The sequence below is a fragment of the Hippocampus comes genome, unplaced genomic scaffold (genome assembly GCF_001891065.2).
Source record: "Hippocampus comes isolate QL1 unplaced genomic scaffold, H_comes_QL1_v1.1 scaffold190, whole genome shotgun sequence".
Lineage (NCBI taxonomy): Eukaryota > Metazoa > Chordata > Actinopteri > Syngnathiformes > Syngnathidae > Hippocampus > Hippocampus comes.
The window spans coordinates 330534-356476 of record NW_017805121.1 but is presented as its reverse complement, the minus strand read 5'-3'; the positions used below and the strand labels follow the sequence as shown (position 1 = coordinate 356476).

Genomic DNA, 25943 nt, shown 5'->3' with positions numbered 1-25943 from the left:
GAAGACAACTTGTGGAGTTGGTCTTTGGTGCTGCTTTTTGCCCCGAGTCCATTTTTTTTGTGTCATTGACCAGTTCTCTGCACGCAAAGATGAATCGGACCGTGTATCATTTTCATCCCCTTGAGATGATCGAAGCTTTGGCGACGTGTACGATGGCACGCCCTCATATACGGCGCCGCACGCGCCCCCCCCCCCCATGAGTCGAAGCATACGACTCTGATCCCGATTGTATTTGCGGATGAAGAAGTAAGCGGCTGAAGCCAAATCATTTTCATCCATTTTCAATTTTGTGCCAGACCGCCCTCTGCCGTCGACCGCAATCGGCCTCAAAGCGCCCTCCCTCGGGCTCGCACCGCCGCCGTCACGGCTCGCCCGTTTTCCAGGTTTGCTTGCGAAATCCCGATATGTGCGTCCCGGCCCCCGAAAAATATGTGCAGCGCGTCTCCTTCAAAGTACTTTTCGCTATTGCTCTGATGATGTGAAAAAGAGTGGCCAAAAGGATCGGGACAATGAAGATGGCAATCGCGTTTGCTTCCATTCCTGTGGATTTTTGTTTCTTGTGTGTGTGTGTGTGACGAAGCATCCGGTTGAGCGTGCTTATCGGAGGCCAGGCATTGAAGTTTGAGTGCTGTACTTGCTTTGGGGCTGCGCGACCACGCCCATGTGGTTTACGAAACATACTGCGTCAATGTCTCCACGCTCACATTCTAATCGATGTTAATCGTCGGCGATTTTCCTTGGATAGCCATTCATTGTCAACCTTTGTCCCTCTGGCGTCAATATGACAAAAGAGCATGCACAAGTCCATCGGACGCCACGTTTCCCCACCCCGCCCACGTTTCAAAGTTAAGGTGAACAATATGTTCAGGAAAGACAAAGAAGATAAATGAGCTGGTCATGAAATGCCTCGTCCCGACTATCTACAAAGCCTTACAAAAATAAATCCCCGTCCCGTTATGAGGCGTGTTAGTGGGGGGGGGGGGGGCGGTTCTGCCGTCAGGCACTTGAACGCCACGCGACGCGTCGGCTTTTGCTCGCGAGCAGCCCATCCCCTCCCCTCCGAGGGCGAGCGGTCGCCCTGAAAACTTTTGCATTTGATGCCCAAGTTCTGAAGAAGCGGCAGCGCCCTGACGGAGAAGCTTCGCCGAGGGGAAGTCGGCATCCGTCCCGGCCGGAGGGCGCCGTACCCGCATGAGCCGCGAGTTAGCTTAGCGCCTTGCTATGCAAGGAGTTCGAAGGAAGCGCTCGACGGGTTGTGCTAGTTGCCCACCAGGGGGCTGAGGTCGCCGTGGTGGTGGTGGTGGTGGTGGTTCTTGAGCTTCTTCTTGAAGAGGGAGATGGTGGAAGGCCGGTACAGGATGATCCACGGCTCTGATGACGTCGAGACGCTTTGGCCGCAGCTGTCCGAGCCGCCGGCTGCGGGGATTCGGGGAGACCTGGGGATGTCATACGAGGGAAATGTGACCGAGGTTTCTCAAGTCTCAAATCCTAACCTTGGAGGTAGCGTGCGTTCAATCAATTCTTCGGTTATCTGACACGCAACATCGTTGATTTATTTTAATTAAAAAAAAAAAAACAAAAAAACCCAAATAGACTCAAACGCAAGTGAGCTGAACTGAAGTCCAACTACAAAACGGGAGAAGGTTTGAACGTGCCACGGTCCACTTTTGAATGTGACGATTTATGGGATCATTTTCGCTTTTTAATGTGACCATTACAATGATGTGTGAGCACGAAGCCAGTGACCGCAAGGCGACACTCGATGTGTACTTGTCTTTGTTTGATGTTTACTTTGACAGCAAACGTCAACCAGGAGTGGCATGAAACGGCGTCGAGCATCCATTTGGAAAAAATCGTGACTTCACATCAGGTCACTCATCGTCGGTAAAAGAAAACAACAAGAAAATTCCTCCATTCCTCCCCAAAATTGTGACAAAACCTACTTGAGCGTGATGTGCAGCAGCAGCTTGGCCAGCAGGGCGACCACGGTGAGGATGAGGAGGCCGGCCAGGGCGTAGACGGTCCACACTGCCAAAAGACAAAACAAGGAGGGCCGGCCGGGGTGACACGGTAAACCGGCGTCAGTGGGGTCGCCTGGCCAGGACACCGCCCCCTCCCCCCGACTCCCCCACAAAAAAAGGGCAGCGGGCCGCAAGGACGAGCATGCGAGGAAACACCTGCTGGCAAACGCCGAGCGAGCAAAGCGTCAAGAAATGTTGAAGCGTTCTCCGTGCGCATCTGTTGGAATGGTCGCGTTCGTCACCCCCGCCCGACTGGTGTCTGCGATCGCTTCAATCAAATGTCACGCAATCTAATGATGCAGAAAAAAATAAGGCAGTTGCAAAAATCCCCACTTGAGTTTAGTTCCAGGAGTCTGAAAGCAAACAACCTGGAAAAAATGTCATTTCTTTGCCCGCTACCGACACGCCTTGCATAGCGCGGCCGTGTTGTCGGTGACGAGAACCCGTTTGACATCTTTGGAGGCGGCCACGCCAACCAGAGCGCCAAAACGGAGCGTCTTGGCAAAACAGCCGTCAGTGTTTTGTAACCGTCAAAGAGAATTGAGACCCAATTTCGCTTTTGACAACCCAAAGCTGATTGTTGGAAGCATCCAAGGCAGCCAATTGACATCGTGAACGACGTTGACGTCAATTCGCCTAACGTACGTTTCGTAAAGATCAAAAAGTATTTTGTCTTCAAAAAAGCTCACCCTGTTTTCATGTGCTGGGTTGTTTTTGTTGATTTCTAGATGTAAAAATCAAGCATTTTGTTGTTACCAATTTCCCAATTGTGGGACTCGTCAACACCAACGGTGATTTTGTCTTGGGTGGCCCTCATCTGCATGTTTTTGGTCAACATCAAAGGCCGTTTGGAGCCTTTGCCATCGGCACGGTTGCATGAGCAAAGGCCATTTTGTCTCGGAGGACCCCAATATGTGCGTTTCGCCAACGTAAAAGTCTACGTGTGCTGTTTGTCGACGTTATTCCAGATGATTTTGCGGCTGACGGACCACGACGGTTGGGTGTGTTGGTCAACATCAAAGAGCCTTCCGAGTCGCGGCGGAACTTGCGGGTGTTTTGCGAGGCGTCCGAGAGGACGGCCGGAAGCGTCGCACGGCATCGCGTACGGAACGGCAAAGAGAGCATTTGGAGTGTGCAGAGGCGCACCAAGGTGAAGAAAGCGAGAGGAGGAGGGCGGGAGCTGGACATACTGGCGCCGCGTCCACTGGTCCGTCCGGGTCCAGCCCACTGACCTGGCACGCTGCGCCGCGGTTGGCCGGGGCTGGACGTGATCACGTAGAGGATCTGCGAGGACGAGGACGCTCGGCCTTCGGCCGTCCCGTTGGTGACGCCGGGGGGCGCCCGGGGTCGCGCCGTGCCGGAGAGGCCCCGGCCCTCGTCCTCGGCGCTCTCCCCGTCGCGGCGGCTTCTCAGCGCTGCGGAGAAAGGCGGCCGGCCGCAAAACGGATCATCCAAAGCTACCCGCGCGCGGAGGAACAAATGCGTTTTGGGAGCGAAGGTCAACTCCTACCTTGGTAGAGCAGCACAAAGCCCTGCGCCTGGTTGCTGCCGTCCGAGTAGAAATAGAGGATGACAAAGTCTCCGGTGACGTTGAGCGGCCGGCGGGGCGGGGCGCGCCGGTCGAAGCGCGCCACCACCTCCTTGGTGTAGCCGTTCAGCAGCTCCACCATGTCCGCCTGATCCGTGATGTCGAAGAGGGTGAAGTTGAAGAGGATGGCGGACGCGCCCGCCACCTGCACCGTCCAGTAGCACGCGCGGCCGGCGCCGTATTTGTCCGGAAAGTCCGGCGAGTAGATGACCCCGGAGGGCGACGAGTAATTGCCGCCGCAGGAACCTACCCGAGCTTCGCTCTTGCAAAGAGCATTCATTTCACGCCGGTGTCGACGAGCATTCTTTGTTACGAGCACCTAAAAGATCTGTTTTCTCAAGCGGATTGACAAAAAAAAAAAAAAAAAAGAGGAGGCGGACAACAACGGGGTCAACCATCCAACTATCTTCCTCACGTTTGCCTCTTCCCCCGTCGAGCGCGACTCGACTCACTGTCAAAGACGATGAGCCAGCCGTCTCCGCCGCACGGCTGCCTGTGGTCGCCGAAACAAACGTGGTTGCAGTCGGTGCCGGGGGCCCGGCCGCGCTGCGCCAGGTCCGCCTCGTTGCCGCAGAAGCAGGCGAAGCCCGACTCCATGCCGGCCAGCTGCGCAGACGCGAGCGAGGACTTCGTGAACAAAAGCGCTCGGAGGAGGAAGCCGCAGGAAAGCCTTCCACAAAGGCTCCAAACGCAAGTGCCCCTTCTGGATTTTACCACTCTGACAACCGCGCGGCGTGTTCGGCGCAAACGGGCACGATGTTGGTCAAGCCAAAGTCAAGGAGCAGCGTTTTGGGAAAAGCGGACGGACGGACACGCGTTTCCGGACACGTGGGTTCATTTCGGCGTCTGGCAAGCAAACAAACTCTTTTGCAGGAGATTCGCTTCATTGTTGTGTGAGAAATGTCGTGCGGATAAAAATCACTGCTGGGAACTCGGAGACTTATATTGGCGCGATTCAAGCTGGATCGGATTTAGTCCACCGTCAAAAAGAGTCGTCGAGTCCTCAGTGTTGTCAGTTCTTGCTCTCCCCCCCCCCCTGCCCCCCTTCTTTTTGCAATTGGCGTGAATTGAAAGCCTTCTCTTCCCGTCTTGTCACGAGCAGATGTCGTAACTCACATGAGCGTGGGGGGATAAAATGGGACTGGAGGAATGCGGAAAAAGTCCTCGCGCTCAAAAGTGCGATTGTGCCGCCATCAAAGGGAAGCCATTGTGTGGCGCTCCGAGTCCCGCCAGCCAAGGTACGCGCGGCGCGGCGCGCATTCCCACCCGCCTCCGCTCACGGCCGAGGAATTTATGGCCGCGCGATTGTTCGGTCACCGTTTGTTTTGTCGGCCGTGGAACAGTAGCGCCGGCTGGCACTTGGCCGGAAGGAGGGCGGGGCTTGAAGATGACATTTTGCATTCGAAGTTCATGTGAAGCCGGTGCACTTTGGTTTGCCGACGGACCGTCGGAGCGTTCGAGTGTCGGAGTCTTGCAGTCGGGGGTGGGGGGGGGGGGGGGCGGTGTTGTCAAGCATATGTGTTCCAGACAAGACATTCAAGATTTCACTTTCATGCAGAACATTTTTGAAAATGTTTTTGGCCGATGTGAAAGGATCTCCTCATTTATCCTATCGGCGGTTTCGCGGCTCGGTTTGGGGCGCGAGTGGCAGGTCGATGTTGGAAAAGAGCGACGCTGACCTTGTATCTCTGCTTCCTGCAGAAGCCGATGCAGGTCTGGATGGTCTGCTTGTTGGAGGTCTCGGTGGGCCCGGACAGGGTGGGGGGGTCCCCGCTGTCGCGGAAGCAGCCCAGGTTCCCCGGCACTGGAAAAAGCACAGCGACGACGACAAGCGTCAACGACGGTTCCAGAAGGAATCGGTCATCGTTGGTTTGCGGGATTTGCCATTCCGGCGGCAGGAATGGAACCGCGGCGACAAAGTCGGCCCGGGTCTCGTCTTTGGGCAAAGGGACTCGGCAGAGTCCTTCCAGCGGCGGCTTCAAGCCCGCTCGGGTTTCAAGATCGGGAAAAGGGTTTCCAAGTCGCCTTTCACGGTTCTGCATTGGGGGTTCTCGTGACTCTTTGGAGCTCGGCCCGCCGGTTTCCAGGAGGCTTTTGAGGCCGACTTGGGCTTTTGAATCCTCGCCTTTCGAAGACGGGCTTGGCGTTTTCAAATGGCGCTTTGGCCTTCACCGCGGGGTTCCAAACGAGGGTCTCGAGTCAGCGTCCCCGAATGGACTTTCAAAAGCAGGGTTAGGGTCGAAATTGAGGAATGAAGGTTCAGGTTTTCAAATGTTGGGTTGGGGTCTTACATTAGGGTCATCCTCCAATGAGGAACTGCCATACAATCATCGATGCACATGCTGGCATGCTTGCAGCTTCCCCAACACACAACTGGCAGCAGTAAAAAAAAACAAAAACCCCAACAAGTCAACACTGGAGCCACACCCCTCCACAATCCCGGCTTCATTTGGGAATCGTCCAAACGAAAACATTTGCGGCAAATCAGAAATGCTACCGATGGAGCCGTATGGAAGCTTGACCGACAAGCGCCTCGACGTCCTTTTGTTTCTCCAGTTACAAGCGCTCGCTTGAGTTTCAATTGTCAATTTTTGTCTTTTGGACTGCGAGTCGACATTTCACTTGCAAGCAAGCTTCAGATGGAAAAAAAAAAAAAGAAATCATTGTCAAATGTGGGACTCCCTAGTCAGATTTTTCCAGTTTCCCTCAAATTTGTTGAATATTTTCACACCAGCTGGAGTAATAGGACGGAAATTAGCGACAGAGATGACTCACAGTGTGCTCTCGCTCGTGTGTGTGTGCGCGTGTGTTTTTTTTTTTTTTTAACCGCTTCAAATTACAGGGCCAAACTATCGGGATGGGCAAAGCGCGGCCCCCGACCACAAGGGCCGGGAGAACGGCCAGCCTCGGAAAAACAAGGAGATATAAAAGCAGCAATAGCACAAGTTGAAAGCAGCTCGAGGTCGGAAGGGGGCCGGGGGAGGGGAGGGGAGGGGGGGGGCGGAGGAACTACGCGGGGCCAGGCTGCGGTTCTCCCGCCTGCTTTTGCGCCGCCAGACCACATGTCCAACATGTTCCGCTGGTTTATTTGGACCAGCGCTTGTTTTCTTCTTTCAAGGCCGCGTTTCCCTTCCTGTCATTCTCCTCAGAAAATCCCCCCCCCCCTTTCCCCCCGTCTCACACACACACACACACACAGCCCATGTGCTTTCTTTCCCGATTCATTTATTTGTCAGTTTGGACACGATGCTCTTGCTAATTTTAGTCGGGGCTGGTCACGAAGGAGCGCCGCGTTTGATTGCACCTGCTCGTCGTGACTCGGTGAAGCTGCAAACATGAGCCCGCGCTCTGAAAATATCACGCAAACACATCCAGAAAGAAAGAAAAAGAAACGGCCAGAGGAAATAACATCAACGCTTGAGGAACTGTGCAAAGTCACATTTTCACTCTGCCGCACCAAAAATAAAGTCGTGAAATGTACTCAGCGTGCCACATAGCTTTTTGATATGGAATTGTTTTTTTTTTTTTGGGGGGGGATGTGAAAAAATGCAATGAAAAATGCACCAGAATTCGAGGGAAAAGAACCAATTACCGCAGGAAAAAAAAAAAAAGAAACAAAAAGGTCAAAAATGAGTCCTAAATACTGAGGAAAAAAATAACAGCAATACATTTTTTTTCTCCTTCATTATTTTAGCGGAACCCCAAAGTACTGTCCGCAACAATATCAGCCGCAATGCTACATGCTGGGATTTATTTTTGACTCTGACATGTTGCAAGCATGAGTACCTTGGCTAAAGTACAACCAAAGTCACTTTTACTCCCTCTGCCTTTTTAAAAACATGCTTGCTTGCTTGCGTACCTTTGACCATGCCCGCTTCCAGCAACGCAGTGCGCCTTGTGAGTGTGTGTGTGTGTGTGTGTGTGTGTGTGTGTGTGTGTTGAATCCTTTTCACAGGATGCGTTTCTCTTTGGGGCTTTTCCGTCATCATGAGCTTGCTACTGCCAAACGGTGTCATCAACAGAGCCCGCCCCGTCGTCGGAACGCGACCTGGACGCCCAAAATCCAAACAGGCGCGTGGAATCCGATGGCGGCCTTCACTTCAAGGGCGCTCACGTCTGGATTCATTTCTCACTCGCGGCGAGTTAGCGCAGATGTTGAGCCGTTCCAAAGCGCCGTTTCACCGCTTTATAAATCAGACTTAATGAAAGCAATCGCTCCGCGCCGCATACTATGCTTCGTTCGCCTCGTAAAATATGACTCCAAACACCTCACTTTATGGCTTCAAGGTGTGGAGGCAGGACCAAAAAAAAAAAAAAAAAAATGAGTGCAACTAGAGGGAAGTCATTGTCGTAGATGAGCACACAACATTCACAATCGCACTTGGGACAGATTCTTTCGTGCTTTCCGATACGCAAGTGGGGGAAAAAAAAAAAAGCAGGTACTACGAGGTCCTACTACGAAGTCCTACTACGAGGTCCTACTCCTCGTAGCGACTCCGTCGGGGTGCCGAGGCCAATGCGGCAAACCCGATTAGGTTGATTGGTCCTTGTTGCAATCCAGGACACACGATCGATTCCACAGTCTCCCCTTTGCTGTGGTGCGCCCTGAATCTCCTCTCCTGAGAACACTTTGGGAATTTTCATTCGAGGTCTATTTCATTTCATTTTGAGTCTTTTTTTTTTTTAAACAGTCACTTTTAATTTGTTTTCAGAGGGGGTTTGTTACTTTTTTTTTAATTAATTTTTGTGCACAGATAAAAAGAAAACAAAAACATCACAGTAAGTATTGTCGAGTTAAAAAAAATATATATATCAACCCGAGGTGAAGGCGCGGCGTCCTCTCCGACACGCGACAAGGTTCGAGCGACCGAGAGAACAGAAAAGAAAGACAACCGTGGCTTTGGATTGTCCGCAGCACTCCCAAACGCTTCCTGCTTGACGCCCGCCCTTTCAAATGGGGCGCAGCCGCCATGTGACCGCGCCCGTCCTCGGAGAAAGGTACGCCGAGTGACACGTTTTGGCGCACCCGTCGAGCGATTCGACAGACAATGGGAAACTTCCCCGACCTTCTCGAGGCACCTGACTTGGCCAAAAAAGTCACGAGGCGAGCAGCTGTTTACACAACAGCGAAAAAGCGATGAGGACGGCGGTGTCGTGAAGGCCGAGGGCTTTCCGGGAGGCGGGACACCGTAGGCGCAATATTCTTGCGCTTGCGGTTTCCCCCGTTCACGTCTGCCGGGGCCTGCCACCGCGGTTCGTGAACAGACTTGTTTGCATGACACCCCGATGCCTCGCAGCTAAACTTAACCTCGGTCTTCCCGTGCGGAGTTGTTGTCGGAACGGCCTCAAGAAAGGCAGGGTGCGCACGCGGAGGTTGACTTTCAGGCCAAACCCAAACACGGCTACGCGGACAAAGGCTGAGCTCATTCTAGCAGAGGCGCAGGACAAGAAATAGCATCTTGACATTTCATACTACGTTGAAAACAAACACACGTAAGAGCTTCAAAACAAAACACACACACACACACACACACACACACACACACACACACACACACACAAGAAAGTAAATGACTCCATGCTGAGACCTGTCAAGCGGAATGTGCAAAAGGTCACGGCATAAAAAAAAAAAAAAGTCATTCACATGGCGATGTGGTTTGGAAAAAAACTAAGAAACAAAAATGACAAGGTCCACTCGCGTTATCAATCGCACAGCCAAGCATGCGCCAATCAACTCGGGTAGGGCCAGACAATGGGGGACAAAAATAATGGAAATGATTCTTTCTCCCCCCAGTGTTAGGCGACAGGCTTGCCCCGCCCCCAATAAACAAATAAATAAATACATGAATGAATGACACCTTCAACAGTCGTAAATCTCTTAACAGTGCCCCATTCTTAAATTGTTGAACGAGCTGCTCGTTGCGCAGGTGAGTTGCCCTGTGTCTCCCACTCTCTCTCTCGCCTCTCGCTTGATCACAATGCCACGCAATCAAAGGAATCTGTCCCAGGACATTTTCCGTGAAACGGGACGAAAATGAGCGGTTCGAAGATTGAGCCATGCGGAACACCGCTTGAGCACTCGGTCACTGTCCGGGCAAAGTAAAAAGCGCCACTCACTCTGGCACGTTGGGATGTCGCAGTACCTCCAGTAGATTCCGTCTTCGTGGTCTGCGATGTAGCACCACGGCTGGACATCGCCATCGGGGTTCCTGCGGAAAAACGGCAACAAAAGCAAACGTTCATTTCTTGTGTACAACTGTCCCTCCGACCCTTTTTGTTGTATGGCAATGGGCAACTCAAAGTAAGGTTTTAAGACAGGGTTCCAATTTCATATGAGGGGTCCAGGGCAGAGCAAGGTTTTCAAATTTGAATTTCGGCCTGTGGCGAGGTTTCAAACAATGCTTCGGGGTTACCACATAGGTTCGCGTTGAGGGTAGGGCTTCAAGCCTTTCCAGTTCGGGCTGCATTCGATCTGCTTCAATTCCTCGTTGACGTACTAAACACTCGCAGTCTCTTAAGCGTCCGCAACGATGGCTTCACAAAATTGGTGTGTGGCCGAAGCATGAATCAGCACGTCATAAAGCGGATGACAATCGCAACCTTTTGTAAATTGCGTTCTACTCCATTGCGGTGTTGATTTGGATTTGATGAATTGCCCGGTTTACAGGCTCGATTAGAATTTCGAGTCCGGTTTTCTTAGGATAGGGGACCGTTTTGAAATCCAAACAAAAGGAAAGTCAACCGTGGAGGTGTCGAATACCGCGGACGAAAAGAAGCTTCTCACATGACACGGCCACTCTTGTTAATTTCTTCCTCTGCTTTGACCGTCATTGCCGAAGACCTTTTTTTTGTTTTTGTGTTCTCTTTTCTTCCGACACAGATCGTTGCCGCATCTCCAGGGGAGGACGGGTGGGGGCCGGGGGGGCTGCGGGCCGTATCGCCTTACAGTCTTTGTCAGCACACTTGTCATGCGGGTTGTTAGCGTTGCCTTCTTGCCCTCCCACAGCAGACGTCATCGGCACTTTGCTCTCGGCAAGCCAGGACGTTTTTCAACCGAACTTCCATTTGAAGCGGCAGAAAAACTTGGGGGACGACCAGCAGGACAATTAGATCTATGCGGGCAGAAAGCCTCCCGCGTCTCCTCGCCAGCCTGTATTTCAGTCTTGCGTGCACACTTGACGGTCGCGTTGTCACCTTTTCAACTCGTTGGCCTTGTTTTGCTATCCCGCGGTGTCGAAAAACAGCAACGGCGTCGCTTTCAACACCGCCCTAACTAAATGCACCTCATGGGGACCTGATCTGACAGCCGATAAATCATTGTTTTGAAACGTGCCGTTGTGTTTTGAACTCGAACTCAACTAATAGTAGGCTTGAATGTTTCTTGTCACCGCACGGGAACGGACGTCCCACGTGACAGCCCGTAAGAGCAGACCCAGAATTCACTCTGACGCTTGCGCAATCCTGAGACTGAGTGCGTTCGGCGCAGCAGAGTGAATTTCCAAGATGGCCGTCGCACCGCTTGCGACTCCGGCGCGTTCAAGCCAGAGTTGTGCTTTCACGAAAGGGTTTCAAATCAGGATTTGGGTATCAAAATATGGCATAAGGTTACACAGTAGGGTTTCAAGCCGGTCTTAGGCTTTCAAGTAAAGGCTGGGGCAACAACGCAACACACGCTGTACGCATCTATATTGGTCTCCTATCAAAATGACCCGGATCTCGGATCAAGTGTGGTTGAGGCCAACCTGCAGTAGTTGTGGCTCCCCAGGCCGCCCTCGCCGTTGGGGTACTTGAGGGTGTTGTAGGGGTGCTGGAAGGTCTCGTTCCAGAAGAGGCAGGCCTTCCCCTCCGGCAAACTGGTCTGCTTCTGGAAGCCCCTGTAGTCCTCCCCGTTGGCCGTGTAGCACTCTGCGAAAGGAGAGCGGAGCCATTAAGACGAGCTTGTTGCAGCCCTTGCCCGCCCCTGCTAAAATTGGCCAAAAGTCAAAGATGTATTCCGTTGTTTTTCGCATGATATCAATTGCTTCCTGATTGATTGTGGGAAGGCTGATTCCAACTCGAAACCGCTCAGCTTCTTCCAAACATTTTTTTTATTTTCAAAACAACCGCCAGAAATGACTTTTGGGTTTCGTGCGCAGCAGGCCAGGCGACCCGTCACGAGAGGCGGCGGCAGCGCAAAGGCGCTTTTCGGAGGATTTGGCGCAGAGCGGAGGCCGAGGCAGCGGACGGTGGCAACGCTGGCGACTCCCACCTTGCGCTCTCTCATGTGGCCCGGCTTTGATTTGGTTCATTGCGGTTCGATTCAACGTTCCCGTTTGCGTGGGACAGCCGCAATGAGGAAACGACCATCCCGTGTCGCAACATTTCATTCCCGCATAAAGACAGGACGGGTCTCTCGTTGACGGGGCGGGCGGCAACCTTACTGCCGACATCTGGCACGTACAGTACGGAGGACACGTGCGCCGCCTTTGCCTTCCTTGTGATTTTTCAGGACCATCCGGCGCTATTAAAATGCTTGAAGGTATCGGGAGTGACGGCGGAAAACACAAGTTGGAATATTAGCGCTCGTCTTTGCGGCGCTCGCCAAACGCGTTGGAGCAAAAAGAAAAAAAGGGGGGGGGGGGGAGAAAAAATAATAGCCGAGCGGAGTATTGTTTCCATTAACATCAAGGCACGGCTCCGGTTTCCAGGAAGTGGATGACAACCATATGGGCCGCGCTCATTTCCCAGGAAAAACAAGAGCGAGTTCAAACAAACAAAAAAGCAGCTCGTCGGCCTCGGCCGAGTCCTCGCGGGCCGCTTTTTCGGAGGATTTGCGCATTTTAACACCGGAGAACCCCGCTCACGCCGCAGGTGCGGCTATCCACTGAGCGGGACCTCCCCGCAGGAACAAAATTTGTCCTCCGAGACCAGTTCCTCCTACGGGAGACCAAAGAAAGCATAATTCATTCATTCCAATTCATGACTTGGTCGGTCAAACGCCGATGAATTCAAAAGTCAACTTGAATCTCGCCAGAGGAACCTTCCCCGCTTTCCAGCAAAATGATTTGACAGGTAAGAGCTGCGCCCTTCCTTTCTCTTGCTCTCCCTTGGCTTGCCTTTGTGCACGTCGGAGTGGATTTCAGTGCACGCGCACAAACACACACACACGAGTTGATTTCAGTTCAGAGCGTGAGGTCACACATTGTCACACAGGCTAGGCAGAGTCGCGGCGGCTGTCGCTAGTTCAACATAAAAAAAAAAAAAAACAAGTCAGCCAAACGACGCAGCCTGGATTTCTTTGCCTCTCCATTTCAGACAGAAGGCGTCCAAGCGAAAGAAGCGTTGAGCTTTGTTTTTAGCCTCTTCGTTGCATCTGATGTTGACAAAAGCGCCTACCCTCGGTTCTTGAAGATTCTTACGTTGTCTGTCAAGCTGAGGAGGGGCGCGTTCCTTCAGAGTACATTTCAAGATGACGGAAGCGAGCCGTGGCCCCATCAAAGAAACCAGCACTGCAATTTGAGGCTTTGGCGGCAGCGCAAAACCCCGCCGGTGAGTCATCGGCGGCCAGGAGCGAGAAGCAATCGCGCCGCTGAGCGAGTGCAGCGGGACAACGTCGGGCGGTAGGTAGACCGCTTCCCCAAGGAGCTCTCGTCCTTTCAAAACATCTTCCAAAAGGGACTGCGTTTGGAAACGACACAAGTTTGGCTGAAGGACTTTCCGGACGCCTCTGCGCCAAACTCCCTGGCCGAGTCCACCGGTGGCCCAAGCGTGTGCGGGGCGGTGGACTGATGCAGAAAACTCACGTGATTAGCCACGAGACATCTGCGAGTGTTAATTGTCGATGCGGCGTCGTGACGCCGACCCGTCGACTCATGTTCAAGCCCCGCCGTGCGCAGGCGCTCCCAATGTCAAACGGGTGCCATCAGTGTGGCCACTCCTCAAGATAAAAGTCATCTCGCTCGACAGAAATAAACAGAGGTCCTCAAAATAATCCACATCACGCTGGCTTTCGCCGAAGCCTCTTCTCGAGCGAGAGGAAAAGAGCAAAGCTGAGTTAATGGCCCTGTTATTACACCGGCTGGGATTTGTGGCTCGTGAATTCCACGTCGCCACTTGAAATAAGACCGAAGCGAAAAGAACCTGTTTGGCTTTTGGGGCACATGATCTCAGAAACACAAACAAACAAATTTAAAAAAATAAAAAGAAAAATAAAAATTGCCTGCCGCCGCCTGGTCACACAGAAACCAGCGAGTAGCCATTTGTCATGTTAGCAAAGAGGGAGGAAACGCGCGGCTAATTACAGGCGATGGCTTCCGCGCTAGCATTAAGAGCTTCCTTCTAACTTGATATGTTTGCAGCCTCGGTGGACTTTCAAAGAAAAAAAAAAACCTAATTCAAATTGGGCATTTATCCGCCTTGAGCCTTTTGCACAGAAGAGCATCTTGGGACACGCGACAACTGCTTTCGACACAACAGGACCAAAGAAGTAGCAGCAGCTCGACTTCCCACCCCACGCGCACGGTCAACACCGTCAGTCGCCTTTAAACCGAGACCCGCCCCCGACATTTGGGGAAACTCGCAACGCTAACACAAGAGCATTATTTTGCATTTAGCAAAGCGGGACAGCGGCAGGCGCTTTCGACACAATCGGGAATCTCAGTCCCAGCGTCGGCAGTTGTCCCATCTTTGTTCACGTTTGCCGCAGTCCCTCAGAAGTCGGGAAATTGCCTTCCCTGACAGTTTTCCCAACAGGGGCTTCCTTTCACAACACTTCCTGGAAAACAATGATGATACCCAAAGATTTGCACGCAGATGGGGAAACACTTACACCCGGCAGGCAAAAACAACGAACAGAGAATTTTTTTTTTCTCCGCCCCTCCCCTCCCGGATGATTATTAAATGCACGTGAACCGCTTCCCACCGCCGCATCCTGGCAGCCATTACAGTTGTGACGCTCATTAACGTCGGCGCCCAGGAAGAGAGAGCGCGGGGTCAGGCCAGATGTGGCGGTTTGCGGCGGTACCAAGATGGAAGTCGGGTGGGCGCGCAGCTGCTTGGCAGAGCGCGGTCACGTTTTTTTGCGTCACGCTCATGCCCAAAACGACACAGGAAGTCTGCCATTTTGCTTTGGAGTCCACGTTTGAGCCTCGTTTCATGCTAATTTTGTGGATGACCCAACGCTTCACTTTGTTGAGTTTGGGAGGCAAAAAAAAGAAAAATGTACATGAAATCTGCCAGTTTGTTTGGAGCTTCATTGGAAGCCTCGAGAGATCGATTGAAAAATCCAGCGCCAAAGTCAGTTTTCGGTTCGTCACGTGAAATTTGGCCGTCGTGGCTCTCATGCGTGGAGCTCCAAAAAAAAAAAAAAAAGTCTGAAGAAGCCCCGCCCCAAAAGACGCAGCAACTCTGGTTGGAAGCGCCGTTTTCATTCATCGAGAACTGCGCTTGGAAAATCTCGCGGCCCCAAAGTTACTTTCGATTTGAAACATGAGATTTGGTCGACATGACCATCGAGAGTCGACCCCAAAAGCGCTTCATCATTTTGGCCCGTCGCCGGGGGTTCCTGAGAAAGACAAACTCGCCCTGGAGATTTGGTCCGGTGGCGCCCAAAACGGAAAGCCGTATGCCGGACAGATGGACTCCTCTAACCCGGCAACAAGTTTCGACGTGCGCATTCTGTGGCGCTGGAGGATGGCCGCAAAGTCAGATGACAGGCGACGAAACGGACAACACGCAAACGAGTCAACCCGAACGAGGCCGGAAGCGTTGAGACGGCAAAGCGGATGAGGGAGGAGGCGGCGACGGTGTGCCTCACCTTGCTCGTCTCGCTTTGGTCTTTTATCCGCTGCGCCCTGGGGCGGGAGGCTCGTGAGAGCGCAAGTCACACGGGGGGGTCGGACGGGTCGGACAGCGCTGACCGCCTAATTTTGCGCTCAATGACTCCCCCGAGGGATTTGACGTAGCTTTCCACGTCTTACGTTTGTTTGCAGCCCCCATAAAGCAGGACCTCATCGGAGGCCGAAATAGCCTCGCCCGGAGCCGCGCTTCCCGCGCGATTCCTCAGCGCGCAAGCTCCCCGCTCCAGCCGCAGGGCTGCCGTGAGCCAGAAGTCGCAGGGCCGCACCTATAAAAACCCGGCCGGCCGGCCCTGTTATTTCACCGCGTAATGGAAATAATGGCCTGTGCCGGAGCTAAATTTGGAGCTAATCTTCAATGCTCCGCCAATAGTCTTTGAAGTTCCTTGTCAAACCATCTTTTTTTTTGGTGGGGGGGGGCAAATTACGAGGCAGGACATCGACATATGGAAGCACCTTTTTGTGGCCGCACAGGAATGGAATGAGCCGACGCCATTTGCGGCTTTTCACAACTGGCAAAAGTTCAGGTGCCGGCGGTTGGGCCAGAGAGCGCGACAGCGACGCGCGGGGGCCAATCGCACAGGACGCCGAAGGAGGCCGTCCAAATATCACTCCACGCGGGTCACGACGCGTCGCCTGCCGTCCAGTTCCAACGTGCGGCCCTGGCAGGCAATTTTTCTCTGCAACTACGGGGAAAGACGTCATCTTCGACAGCTGCCGAGGTGCCGTGCGCACTCAAGTCAAACCCCCGCAACTTGGAATGCCCTTTTTTTTTTTTTTTTTTTTCATTTGGGCTGTTCCAAGATCAAAAGGCCTGCGCCCAGCACGCCGCCGGCACGCGCATTTCCGACACAAGCGACCTCAATGTGCTTCACAAACAACATTTCAAGGCAAAAGAATTCAAAGGGGACAGTGTGTCGACATCAAAACAAAAACAAAAACGACTCTTCATTTCAACAATATGCCAAAATCGAGGTCCTGTTTTTTTTTTTTTTTTTTACAGTGTGCCACTTCAACAGCCTAAACTTGAAGGGAAGACATCTGACGACGATGGGGGGGGGCAAACATCTGGTCTCCTCATCACGTACGCCCTTCCGTATCAGCGCCGCCATCGGCCACACGTTGCTGACGGCCCGCCGCGGGGGCCTCGCGAGTCGAGGGAAGAGGAGCCGTCGGCTCCCGAGCGCCTCACACGACACTTGCGCTGCGATTGTGGAGCAGATTGAGCAGCACAAGTCAAAGGTCGAGCGGGCACGGACAGATCGCGTTCAGGAAAGAAAAATAAATGTTTTGACGGGCTTGCGTGTCATCGTGACGGCTTCAACGGAAGAAAGTCTCCTCCTTGAAAGACGCGGCCATGCCTCTTCGCGCTTGGTTCTTGGCAATTTCGCCTCTTTATGCTCTGCCTCGAAGAACAAAGTATGACGCGGGGATCCATTTTGACCCACTGGAGAAACGGGCTTGGATGTCGGGGCGGAGCCAAATTTGGCCCGGTTGTCCAACGGAGTTCGGCAAGTCTTTGCCACCCGTGCATGTGTACGTGCGCTGCGGATTCTTTTTTTTTGGGTTTTGTTTCAAAATCAAACCGACCGTCGAGACCCCGCTTGACGCGGTCAAGAGAGGAGGAGTCGGACAGAAAATTGGCCCTCAACTAGTCAAGCGGCCGGGGGCCACCGGGGACCTCGCTCAGGGGCTTTGTGGAGCCGAGGCCGCTGAACGGAAGAGATTCCCGTCCCGGGTTGTTCCGAACCGCCTCCAACCCGAAGCCCCGTCGACCCCGGCCCAACGATCGGCCGGCGGGAGCTCAATCCCCGCGTGGGCCGCGGCGACGGGGAGGGTGACCCGTTAATACTCGACGAGCCGCGGCGCCGAGCCTCGCGTCTCTTGACATCAAAAGCGGGCGGCGCCGGCGAGGGAGCCCGGCCAGACCACGCAACAACACACCTGTTTTCCATCCCGCTGTTTGTGCGCCGCAAAGCTGGCATGTGAGGAATGTCAATTACATGCGCTTTGGTTCGCTCCTGCCCCCCTTCTGCAAACTACCGCCGCTGTGCTCGTTTGGTTCGCAGAGGTCCGACATGACGACGGCTTCCAGGGGCGAGGAGGAGGGAGATATCAAAAGGGGTCTGTGGCCCAGAGCGGGGGCGGCAAACGCAGATCAAACGCGCGGCTTCTCTTCCTTGTTTGGGCCCGACAGGCAACGCGATCGCGTTGCCTCGTCTCGTCATCCCAAAGGCGAGGGCGACAGACACTGAAGCCATTGTTTCAAAGTCAAACGGGAGGACTTGAGGAGCGGACTGGCCCGCCCTCCCCCATGCTTTCGTATCCTGGCGTTAGCTGATGATGCGGGTGCCGGAGGCGGCCATCTTTTCGGCCGCCGCTTGTCAAAACGGGGGGCTCGGGGCTCATCCGTGCGCGAGCTCAAGCTTGGAGATCCCCAAAATAAGGTTTTGCAGGAATAGGCTCATTTATTTATGGGGGGGGGGGGGGCATCATTAGCAGAATAAAAGGTGCCATGTTAACCCAATAAAGTTGTACTTTGGAACCCTCATTTAATTTTGACCATAACGTTGTGATGTTATTTCTTGGGAAATTGCAACTTTTTGTCCTGACAAATTCCATCTTTGTTCTTGTGCAGAATACATTTTTTATACTTGGATAGAAACAGATGAACAATTGTTGAAATCAATTATAAAGAAGGGAAAAAAAAATGAACTTCTTCACTCGAAATGACACTTTTTGGAAATAACATGGAAAATATTATTTGGGGAAAAAAAGTCAATATATTTTCACACATCTGTCAGTGATCAGAATAAAAAGTTATGGCCATGACATTTTTTTAAACTAGCACGTATTATTTTCGGACTAAACTGTGGAGCAAAAAATAATTCGATATGAAAAAAATTAAACAATAATTGACTTTCAAAATTACAATTTTTTTTTTTTTTTTTAACCTGACCTACAAATGACCCGAAACTCCAACGTGACCCTGGAGGGCAAACGTTTGGGGGCACCTGGACGCTCCTCCTCCTGCCCTCAGCGCACTTGCTGCTCTTCGGATTCGTCATTTCCTCTCGCGGCGACTTCCTGTCAGTCGTTGTGTGTGCGCGCGCGCACCCGCGTGCTTGCGTGCGTGTCTGCGAGCAGAGAACTGTTTTTGTTTCGACAATGGCAACTTCCTGTTGTTTGTTCATCCAACGGGTTGGTCCGGGCGGGCGTTCCCTCCGCAGCGCAGTTTCAGTGACACGGAGACGACTAATTGCGCTTCATTCCACGGCTGACTGCACGCGTCCTTTTGTGATCCGGGTTAGCCGGCGCGGCTCGGGTGCGACGCGGCCGTTTCTGCTCTGGAATGGCGCGGTGCCGACGTGGGTCGCGGCATCGGGAAAAGACCAACTTTTCCTGATTGGAAAACGATCGAAGCCGCCGCCCTTTCCGTTGGGGTGCCTTCTCGCTGACACGAAAGCAAAGCGGCTGCTCGTGCATTCTGTTCCCCCCGCTGTGAACCGAAGCCTGCGTTTGATTCACGGCTCTGCCAACATAAACCAAGCACTCGGGGCGACCGCGGCCGGAGTTTGTCGGACGATTGCTTGTCGCCGGGGTACTTGACGTACGTGACGACTTGCTGGCGGGAAATTGCGCCAAAGTCGCTCCGATCAATGCTTGGAGCCGACCTCGCTTTCATTGTGGAAGCAAAGCCAACATGCCGAGCTGATTTCCACAAGCCGTTGTGCAAGTGGTAGCTAGAAAAAAAACAAAACACGTTTTCTTTCATGTGTTGCTTGGGCTTGCGCAACCATCTGAGTCTCCATTGGCGATGCGTCGCAGGCGAGCAGCTGCGGCGTGTTTGTTGGTTCCACCCAACGTATACGACGTGCTTCCTTCAGCACTCATTTACTACAGGGGTGTGGGGGGGAGCCACAGACCAGATGAGATGTTTTCACGTAAACTACGGCTGCGCAATACTTAGCGGCCCGATATTTGGGGGGGATGACGTGACTTTTATCGGTCCAAGACTGCAAAATGAGGCCGATGTTCAAAGTCGCGTGAAAGGAGCCTCACGTCGAAGCAGCTAAACGCTAATAGTGAGGAGAAGCGCTCGGGAAAACGGATGGCTGCAAAGCAAAGGCTTTGCCAGCGCATCGCGTCCGACTCAACTTGATGAAATCCAACAGTGGGGCTCGTCGGAGTGCAGCTGCGAGACCCTGAATGGCTTTCGTCTCGATTTGGAGCGGCCCGGTCAAAACAAGGAGACGCGACCCATTTGCGGCGTATCCGATCTCTGCTGGACGTCAACTCAAAGCGTTTTTTTTTTTTTTTGTATGCGCGTCCGGAGTCACAATGAGAGCGCCACAATGGGCCGCTAAAGAGGCGGCCGCAATCTTCCAGAGCCCTTTTTGAAACGGCGGCGTCTCCGATTCCCGATCTGGCTTGTGAAAGTGATCCCCTTTCAGCGCGGGTTGCGCGACTGTGGGAAGAGCGGCGGTACCGGGAAGCAGATGGTTCGGTTCAAGGAGGAGGGCGTTGGGTGGGGGGGGGGAGGGGGGACGGCAGGGGACCCCGACCGGCCTCAGTTACGGAAGATCCATTGAGGGCCGGCGGATTGGGTTTCATGGCATCGCGAGAGTGTGACCGCCCCGCTGTTGTGGGATTCTGCAAGCCGGGCGGCTTTCATCTTGACCTTCTGTACGGGAGGCCACCTGAAGACTCGGATTTCAGCCCACTTGAGCGCGGACCCCTCGCGTCGCCACGGCTTTGTCACGGGCCCGTCAACACCAAGGACAAGGGCCGCCTTGTTCAAAGTGGGACAAGAGTCCAGTTCGGCACCCAAATGCCGGACCGGGCTATAGCGGGTGGACGCGTACGCCGTACTCGCTAGAAGTACGGATCGTGTCAATCGGGGATCCGCGTGGTCCCGTGGGGGCCGACTGACTTTCCCTTCTCTGACAGGGGCCGGCCTTTGTCATCAAAAGGCTGACGATCGCAGAGGGCTCCAAACGTCAAAATAAGAACCCTTTTGGGCAAGGGTGTCAAACTCATTTTTGTCGCGGGCCACGTTGTTGTAGTGACGGTTTCCCTTGGAGGGCCGCTATGAATTTTGGGAAACCATCTCAATGTTTAATCACCTCCGCATGTTCCATACAACAGCGCACAACAAATGGATGCAGAACTAGTTTTAAACTCAGAAGTCAAGAATCATGACTGTTGTTGCGGATGACATCTGACAATTTGAAATGTTGGTTGAGACTTTAGCAAGCATCGTGGAACTTGACATGCTTGATCTACTTTTGCGGGCCACATAAAATGAGGTGGCGGGCCAGATGTGGCCCCCGGGCCTCGACTTTGACACCTGTGCTTTTGGGGATCTTGACGGGAAAAAAAAAAAAATCAATGATGATCATGCTATTTATGAAATCAATAATCACTTTCTTCTTGACATTATTTGACGGGGGTGTATCCAGGATTTTTTTTTTATTATTTTTTTGAGGGAGGGGTTTCAGGTCTTGAATGTTACCTGCATGCACGTACGAGTCTCGATCACGTGGCCAGACTGGGAATAAACAAGCAAAGAAGCGCTTCGGTTGCCGCCGCGGCTTCGCCTGAGCCGCTTTGCATGCCGGGCCGGCGAAGCTGCGGCGCGGGCAGGTGGCCATTTGCGTGACACGTCCAAACAGAAGAAAGGAAAGGAGGGGCAAAAAATAACAAGCGCGACGCGACGCGCAGGGAGGTGCCGCCATCAAACGAAAGCAGGCCTTTGAACACGACTGGCCCGCAGCCGCACCATAATAAGCACCTGCCGCGCGCTTGTAATCACCGGCTACGTTTTCTGTGGGGGGGGAGGGGCCGGTCCGATCCCTCGGCACGGCCGGCAGAGTGAGGGCGTCGCCCGCCAAACCTGACCCGTGCGCGAGGGGACGTTCGCCCCCGGGGCGAGGACACGGGCGCGAGCACGTCGCCGAACCTTCGGACCCTTCTGAGACGTGCACGCTCTTTTTTTTGTGGGCACTCCGGGCAACGCCGCCGCCGCCGCCGCCGCCTGAAGCGCAATCAAATGACACCGGCGCTGTCAGATTCAGGCACGCGCGAGATAAGACAACAAACAACACGGCTCGCTTGAATCATCTTCCCGGCGGAGTCTACGCCCAGGTCGCGAGCCACAAATTCCACCGCAACTCTGGCGATGCGGACGATGTACGCGGGGCAGCTCGAGCGCGCCATTTGAAATGTAGCCGAGGGAAAACGGGCGAGCCGAGATGCCGGGCGAGAGGCGCGCGGATCCTTCCGCGCTCAAATCAAAGTCTGCCATTTTGAAAGGTGACCTTTGGGGGCACTCTCCGCCGGGGGCGTCCATGTTCGGCGCAAACGCGCGCACGAGCGCAACCGGATGCGGGCTTGGCAACCTGGAACGGATGCGATGGCCAGAAGCTATTGGATGGAAACTCAGCAGTCGCGGCAAAAAAAATGCAAAGAAGGAAATGGCCCACATTCAAATCCGCCACGGCCCAAAAGACGACTCCAAGTTTTGTTTTGGTCAGCAAACTATGGATGGACTACTGTGTCCATTTATCAACAAATTGGATTCAAAAACAAACTTTCCTTTCCATCCCTTGATTGAAAGTGACGGTGTCGAAAATGGCCAAACATAAATGATGGTCGCCGTCCGCAACGTCTCCGAAAATCGGCGAAAATGGTGACGGTCGCATTCAACAGTAAAAGCAAACGTTATACTTTGAGGAGCGCGACAGAAATCGGAGGATGATGACTTTAGCAATGCGGGAATTCCCCGGATTTGCACAATTTGAGAATTTAGAAAAAAAAAAGCCATTTCAACGATGATCCGATCAAAGCAAGCGAGATCAAAGGTCTTCGCGAGACACAAACATCAGCACGTGCTCGCTCGAGCTATCCGGAAACGGTCGCCTTTGGAAGCGTTTGCGCCGTCGCCATCAAAGATCAAAGCGGTTCGGCCGTCCGACAGAGAGCGCGGCGGCGGCATTCCTCGGCAGGCCTCCGCTTGACGGGGCGCCGAGCTAGCGCCGTTAGCCTCGGGGGGGGGCGAGGGCAGGATGCAACGCGCCCCGCGCCGGCGTTAGCCCCGCGGCACGGGAATGGCGGCAATCCTTCACGTACGCCATCCAGCGTTGGCTTCCAAAGGATACGTCGCAACGTTTTGCAAGGCATTCAACAAATGTTTTGCCTTTTTACATTTGGAACGTGGCTTTGAAGGTGATAAACAGGAGTCGAGTGTATGACCAGGTCGAAGGTTGCAGGTGGGGTGGGGGGGAGAGAGAAAAGTCCAAATTGGAACAATCCCCCCCCCAAAAAAGCAATATTGGAGAGCATTTGCAAACGCGCTGTTGGCGTTGCGCTCGCGCGATATGATGTGAGCGGCCGCTCTTGTGATTGCGACACCTGCGCTATCGCCAGCACATCACTCCAGCAAAGGAATCCAAACAAACACCAGCGGTCAGGCGTGTCATTTCCGATGCAAATGCCGTCGCCGCACGCGTCGGCCGACATGGGCGGATGCTCCACGGGCGGCTCGTTTGGGGGTTTTTTTTGGGCCCGCCCCCCTCAGGGCCAAACCGAAGCGAATGAAAAAGGCTCCTGACGCCGCGAGCCGTCTTGTAAAAGGATCGCGGAAGAGGCAGCTGACCGCCGCTGCCGCCGCCCTCGCCTCCCCCCCCCCCTTTCCTCCCCTCTCGGCGTGCTGAGGGGGAATACCGTGGCTTGAAATACTTTGTGTTAATACCTAGGTACACATGGGAGCAGTTACGCGGCGGCCCAGATGGCCGAGCCTCTAATTTGAAGCCCAAAGGCTGTCATTAAGAAGACTAAAAAATTAAAAAGGAAAGCCTGCGGATTTTTGCCGCTTCGGACATGAAAGCCGGCGCAAATTACAGCAAAAGGCGGGCGGGGCTCGGTTTGTGCGGGCGGGCTTATTAGATATCCGCGAGGAGGTTATGACCCGCTATTGTGCGCAGGGGAGGTGACGCCAATAAAAAAAAAACGAGGGCGGACGTGTCGAGAAAAAAAACAAGAAAAGAAGCAATGAAAATGACACGGGCTGGCATAGCAAAGCGGCGCGGAGGCACGTGGGCACTGGCTTCAATCCGAGGCCCGCGCGGGTCGGCCGGGGGCGTCTTTGCACATCGGAACCAATTCCAATGCGACGTTATGGAGCCGGGGGGCAATCATGATTTTGCTGCTTCGCTATGATAAATATTTTCACAAGTGATTATTTTCCCATTGACTAATCAGATGTAAATCAAGACAGCCAACACCGAGCCAAAATATGCCCGTGAGGGATCATCTTTGGTCACTGGGAGTCGCCCTTCTCACTTTCTAAACGATATCGGCGGTGACTTTGAGCGTGTGTGGCTTGAAAGGGCAGGGGGGTCCGGGTCCGGGTCCGGCCAGCGACGCGTGCGTTTGACTGCGGCTAGCTCAGCTTAGCCAGTCTGGGCACCGTGCGCCCGGGGGCGTCCGTTCCGGCCGTTGCCGCCTGTGTGCGCTCAAGACGTGTTTGTTTTGTTCCTGCTGGCGCAACAGAGACATTCAAAACGCACACAAACATTGTGCGCTTTTTATGCGCTCGCTCCTCCCGGCATGAGAGATGGAAGTCTTGCTTGAATTGTCCATTTTTTTCCCCCCCCCAACTGAATCGCTTCAGCGTTAATCATAACATTTGACCAGAACTCGTATTCCAAATTTAAGAGCGGTTCACCAACTGTTGTGGAATCGATCCATTCAAATTTCAACCCGAGGACAAAGTGTGACAAGACGCTGTGAAAGCGTCGCAGGATTTGCTGGCGTTTGCCATCGAGCCCGCGCAGCTTTGCTTCGGCCTCATTCGAGCGGATTCGAGTTGACGGTCGCGCACATGTTGCAGGGAAGGCAATTTGGATGAAAATCGAAGCTTTGTCTCACGTTTTTGGCCTATCGCTCGGGAGCATCATTCGGTCACGCAACTTGAGGTGCCGAACGCAAGCCGACACCTTTCAGCATTGTGAAGAATTCCAAGAAAAAAAACAATTGTTAAATTCCATATCGAAATCAACACAGTAGGGCCGAATTTGACAGCATCGCCCCCCCTCCCTCCCCAAAAAAAGGATATAAGGCTAGAAACAAGTGAATTTCCGTTTTTGTAACATGGGTAAACACAAGGTGTCACGGGTCCTTTCTGGTCCTAATTCCAAGATTTCGAGCCAGTGTTGACATTTCAAGAATGCCATCGTCACCCAAAAACAAACAAAAAAAGCCCATTTCCAAGACCACTGTTGGAGCTTTGGGTCAAGCAATCAAGTAAACAGCACCAAGGCAAAGACCTTTCAGGCCCGGAAATCGCGCAGTGTCAAAGGCTGTGTGGAGCCTTCGCGCCTTTTGAAGGCATCCATCCCCCAGTGGGGGCTTTGCCAACAAGTCCCAACTCCAATTCCGACCACTTCTTGGACCAGTCATCAATCAACTGAGATTGGCGCTTTGAGGAAAAACACTTGATCCCACAATGCGGGCGTGTGCGAGAACGGGACGAGGCTGGCTGGCTGGCTGGCTGGCTGGCTGCACCTCCGAGGCACTTTGGAACGGGGCCGTCGGGGACCGAAACACCCCACCGAACGCTCACTTTCCACACCACATCCAACATATTCGCACGTAAAGGACGCTTTGAGCGGTGACGCCGGGGAAAGAAAAAAAAAAAAAAGAACCAAGCGAGGCAAAGAAGAAGATGACGAAAGAGAAGGAAAAAGAAGAGGAGAGACAACAGGTTGCGGACGGACTCGATCGCTCGCTCACTCACCGGTGTCGAAGTGCGAGAGCGAGGCGGAAGACAGGAAGAAGAAGCCGGCCAGCAGTAGCCAGGCGGCGGCGGCGGTCCACGGCTCCATCGTCCCGGCTCGGGCGACGCGAGGCGAGGCGGGATCGGCTCTCGCGCTCCACTCGGCAAGTCCGCTACAGCGGCCGGCAGCCTTCGAGCGCAGCGGAGGCGCGGGCGCTTGGGGGACTAGTAGAGGGCAGCGCGGAGGGATCCGAGTGGCGGGCCATGTGACAGGAAACTCAGCCAAACGCTCTCAACCTGCGCCGAGGAGGCGGAGGCGGAGGCGGGGATGGGGGCGGGGCCTGGGAAAGGTTAGTCAAGTGTAAAAAGTCATCCATCCCAAGTGCTTGTTTGGACCAGTTTTTCCCAACCTTTAGTCAGCCCAAGGCGCATATTTGACATTCGAAAAAGCTCAATTGGCAGGGAGGCACCCCCCCCCCACCTCCTCCACCATCTCAAGGGCCAAGCCAGATAATTGACTTTGAATATTTTCAATTTTTTTTTCAACCACAGTCCGCCCGCCCGTTTTCCCATTCCCCTTGTAGGTGTTAAAACCAAGGATTTTCGTTTCTTCCCTTTTCTGTCGAGTGAATCCCGTTCGCTTTCGGGCGGCGACAGACCGACCGTCCAGTCACACAAGGTGACTTCCAGATTCCTCCCACTTGTTTTTCTCTTTTCAAGAC

At 53.5% G+C, this 25943-nt stretch overlaps 1 protein-coding gene across 2 annotated transcripts; it reads right to left on the bottom strand.

Annotated features, from left to right (window-relative positions):
- kremen1 (kringle containing transmembrane protein 1) lies at nucleotides 1-25523 on the bottom strand. Of its 2 annotated transcripts, none has more exons than XM_019865962.1 (9): nucleotides 25243-25523; nucleotides 11352-11514; nucleotides 9727-9818; nucleotides 5289-5413; nucleotides 4062-4215; nucleotides 3532-3864; nucleotides 3212-3436; nucleotides 1944-2028; nucleotides 1-1436 (listed from the first exon to the last, which is right to left on the bottom strand). In XM_019865962.1, the coding sequence occupies exons 1-9, from the start codon at nucleotides 25328-25330 to the stop codon at nucleotides 1259-1261; spliced, it is 1443 nt and encodes a 480-aa protein (XP_019721521.1). In that variant the 5' UTR covers nucleotides 25331-25523; the 3' UTR covers nucleotides 1-1258. The 2 variants fall into 2 exon arrangements, with proteins under 2 accessions (XP_019721521.1, XP_019721522.1); XM_019865963.1 differs by having other exon boundaries at nucleotides 3254-3436; nucleotides 25243-25522.
- Nucleotides 25524-25943: the final 420 nt, after the last annotated feature.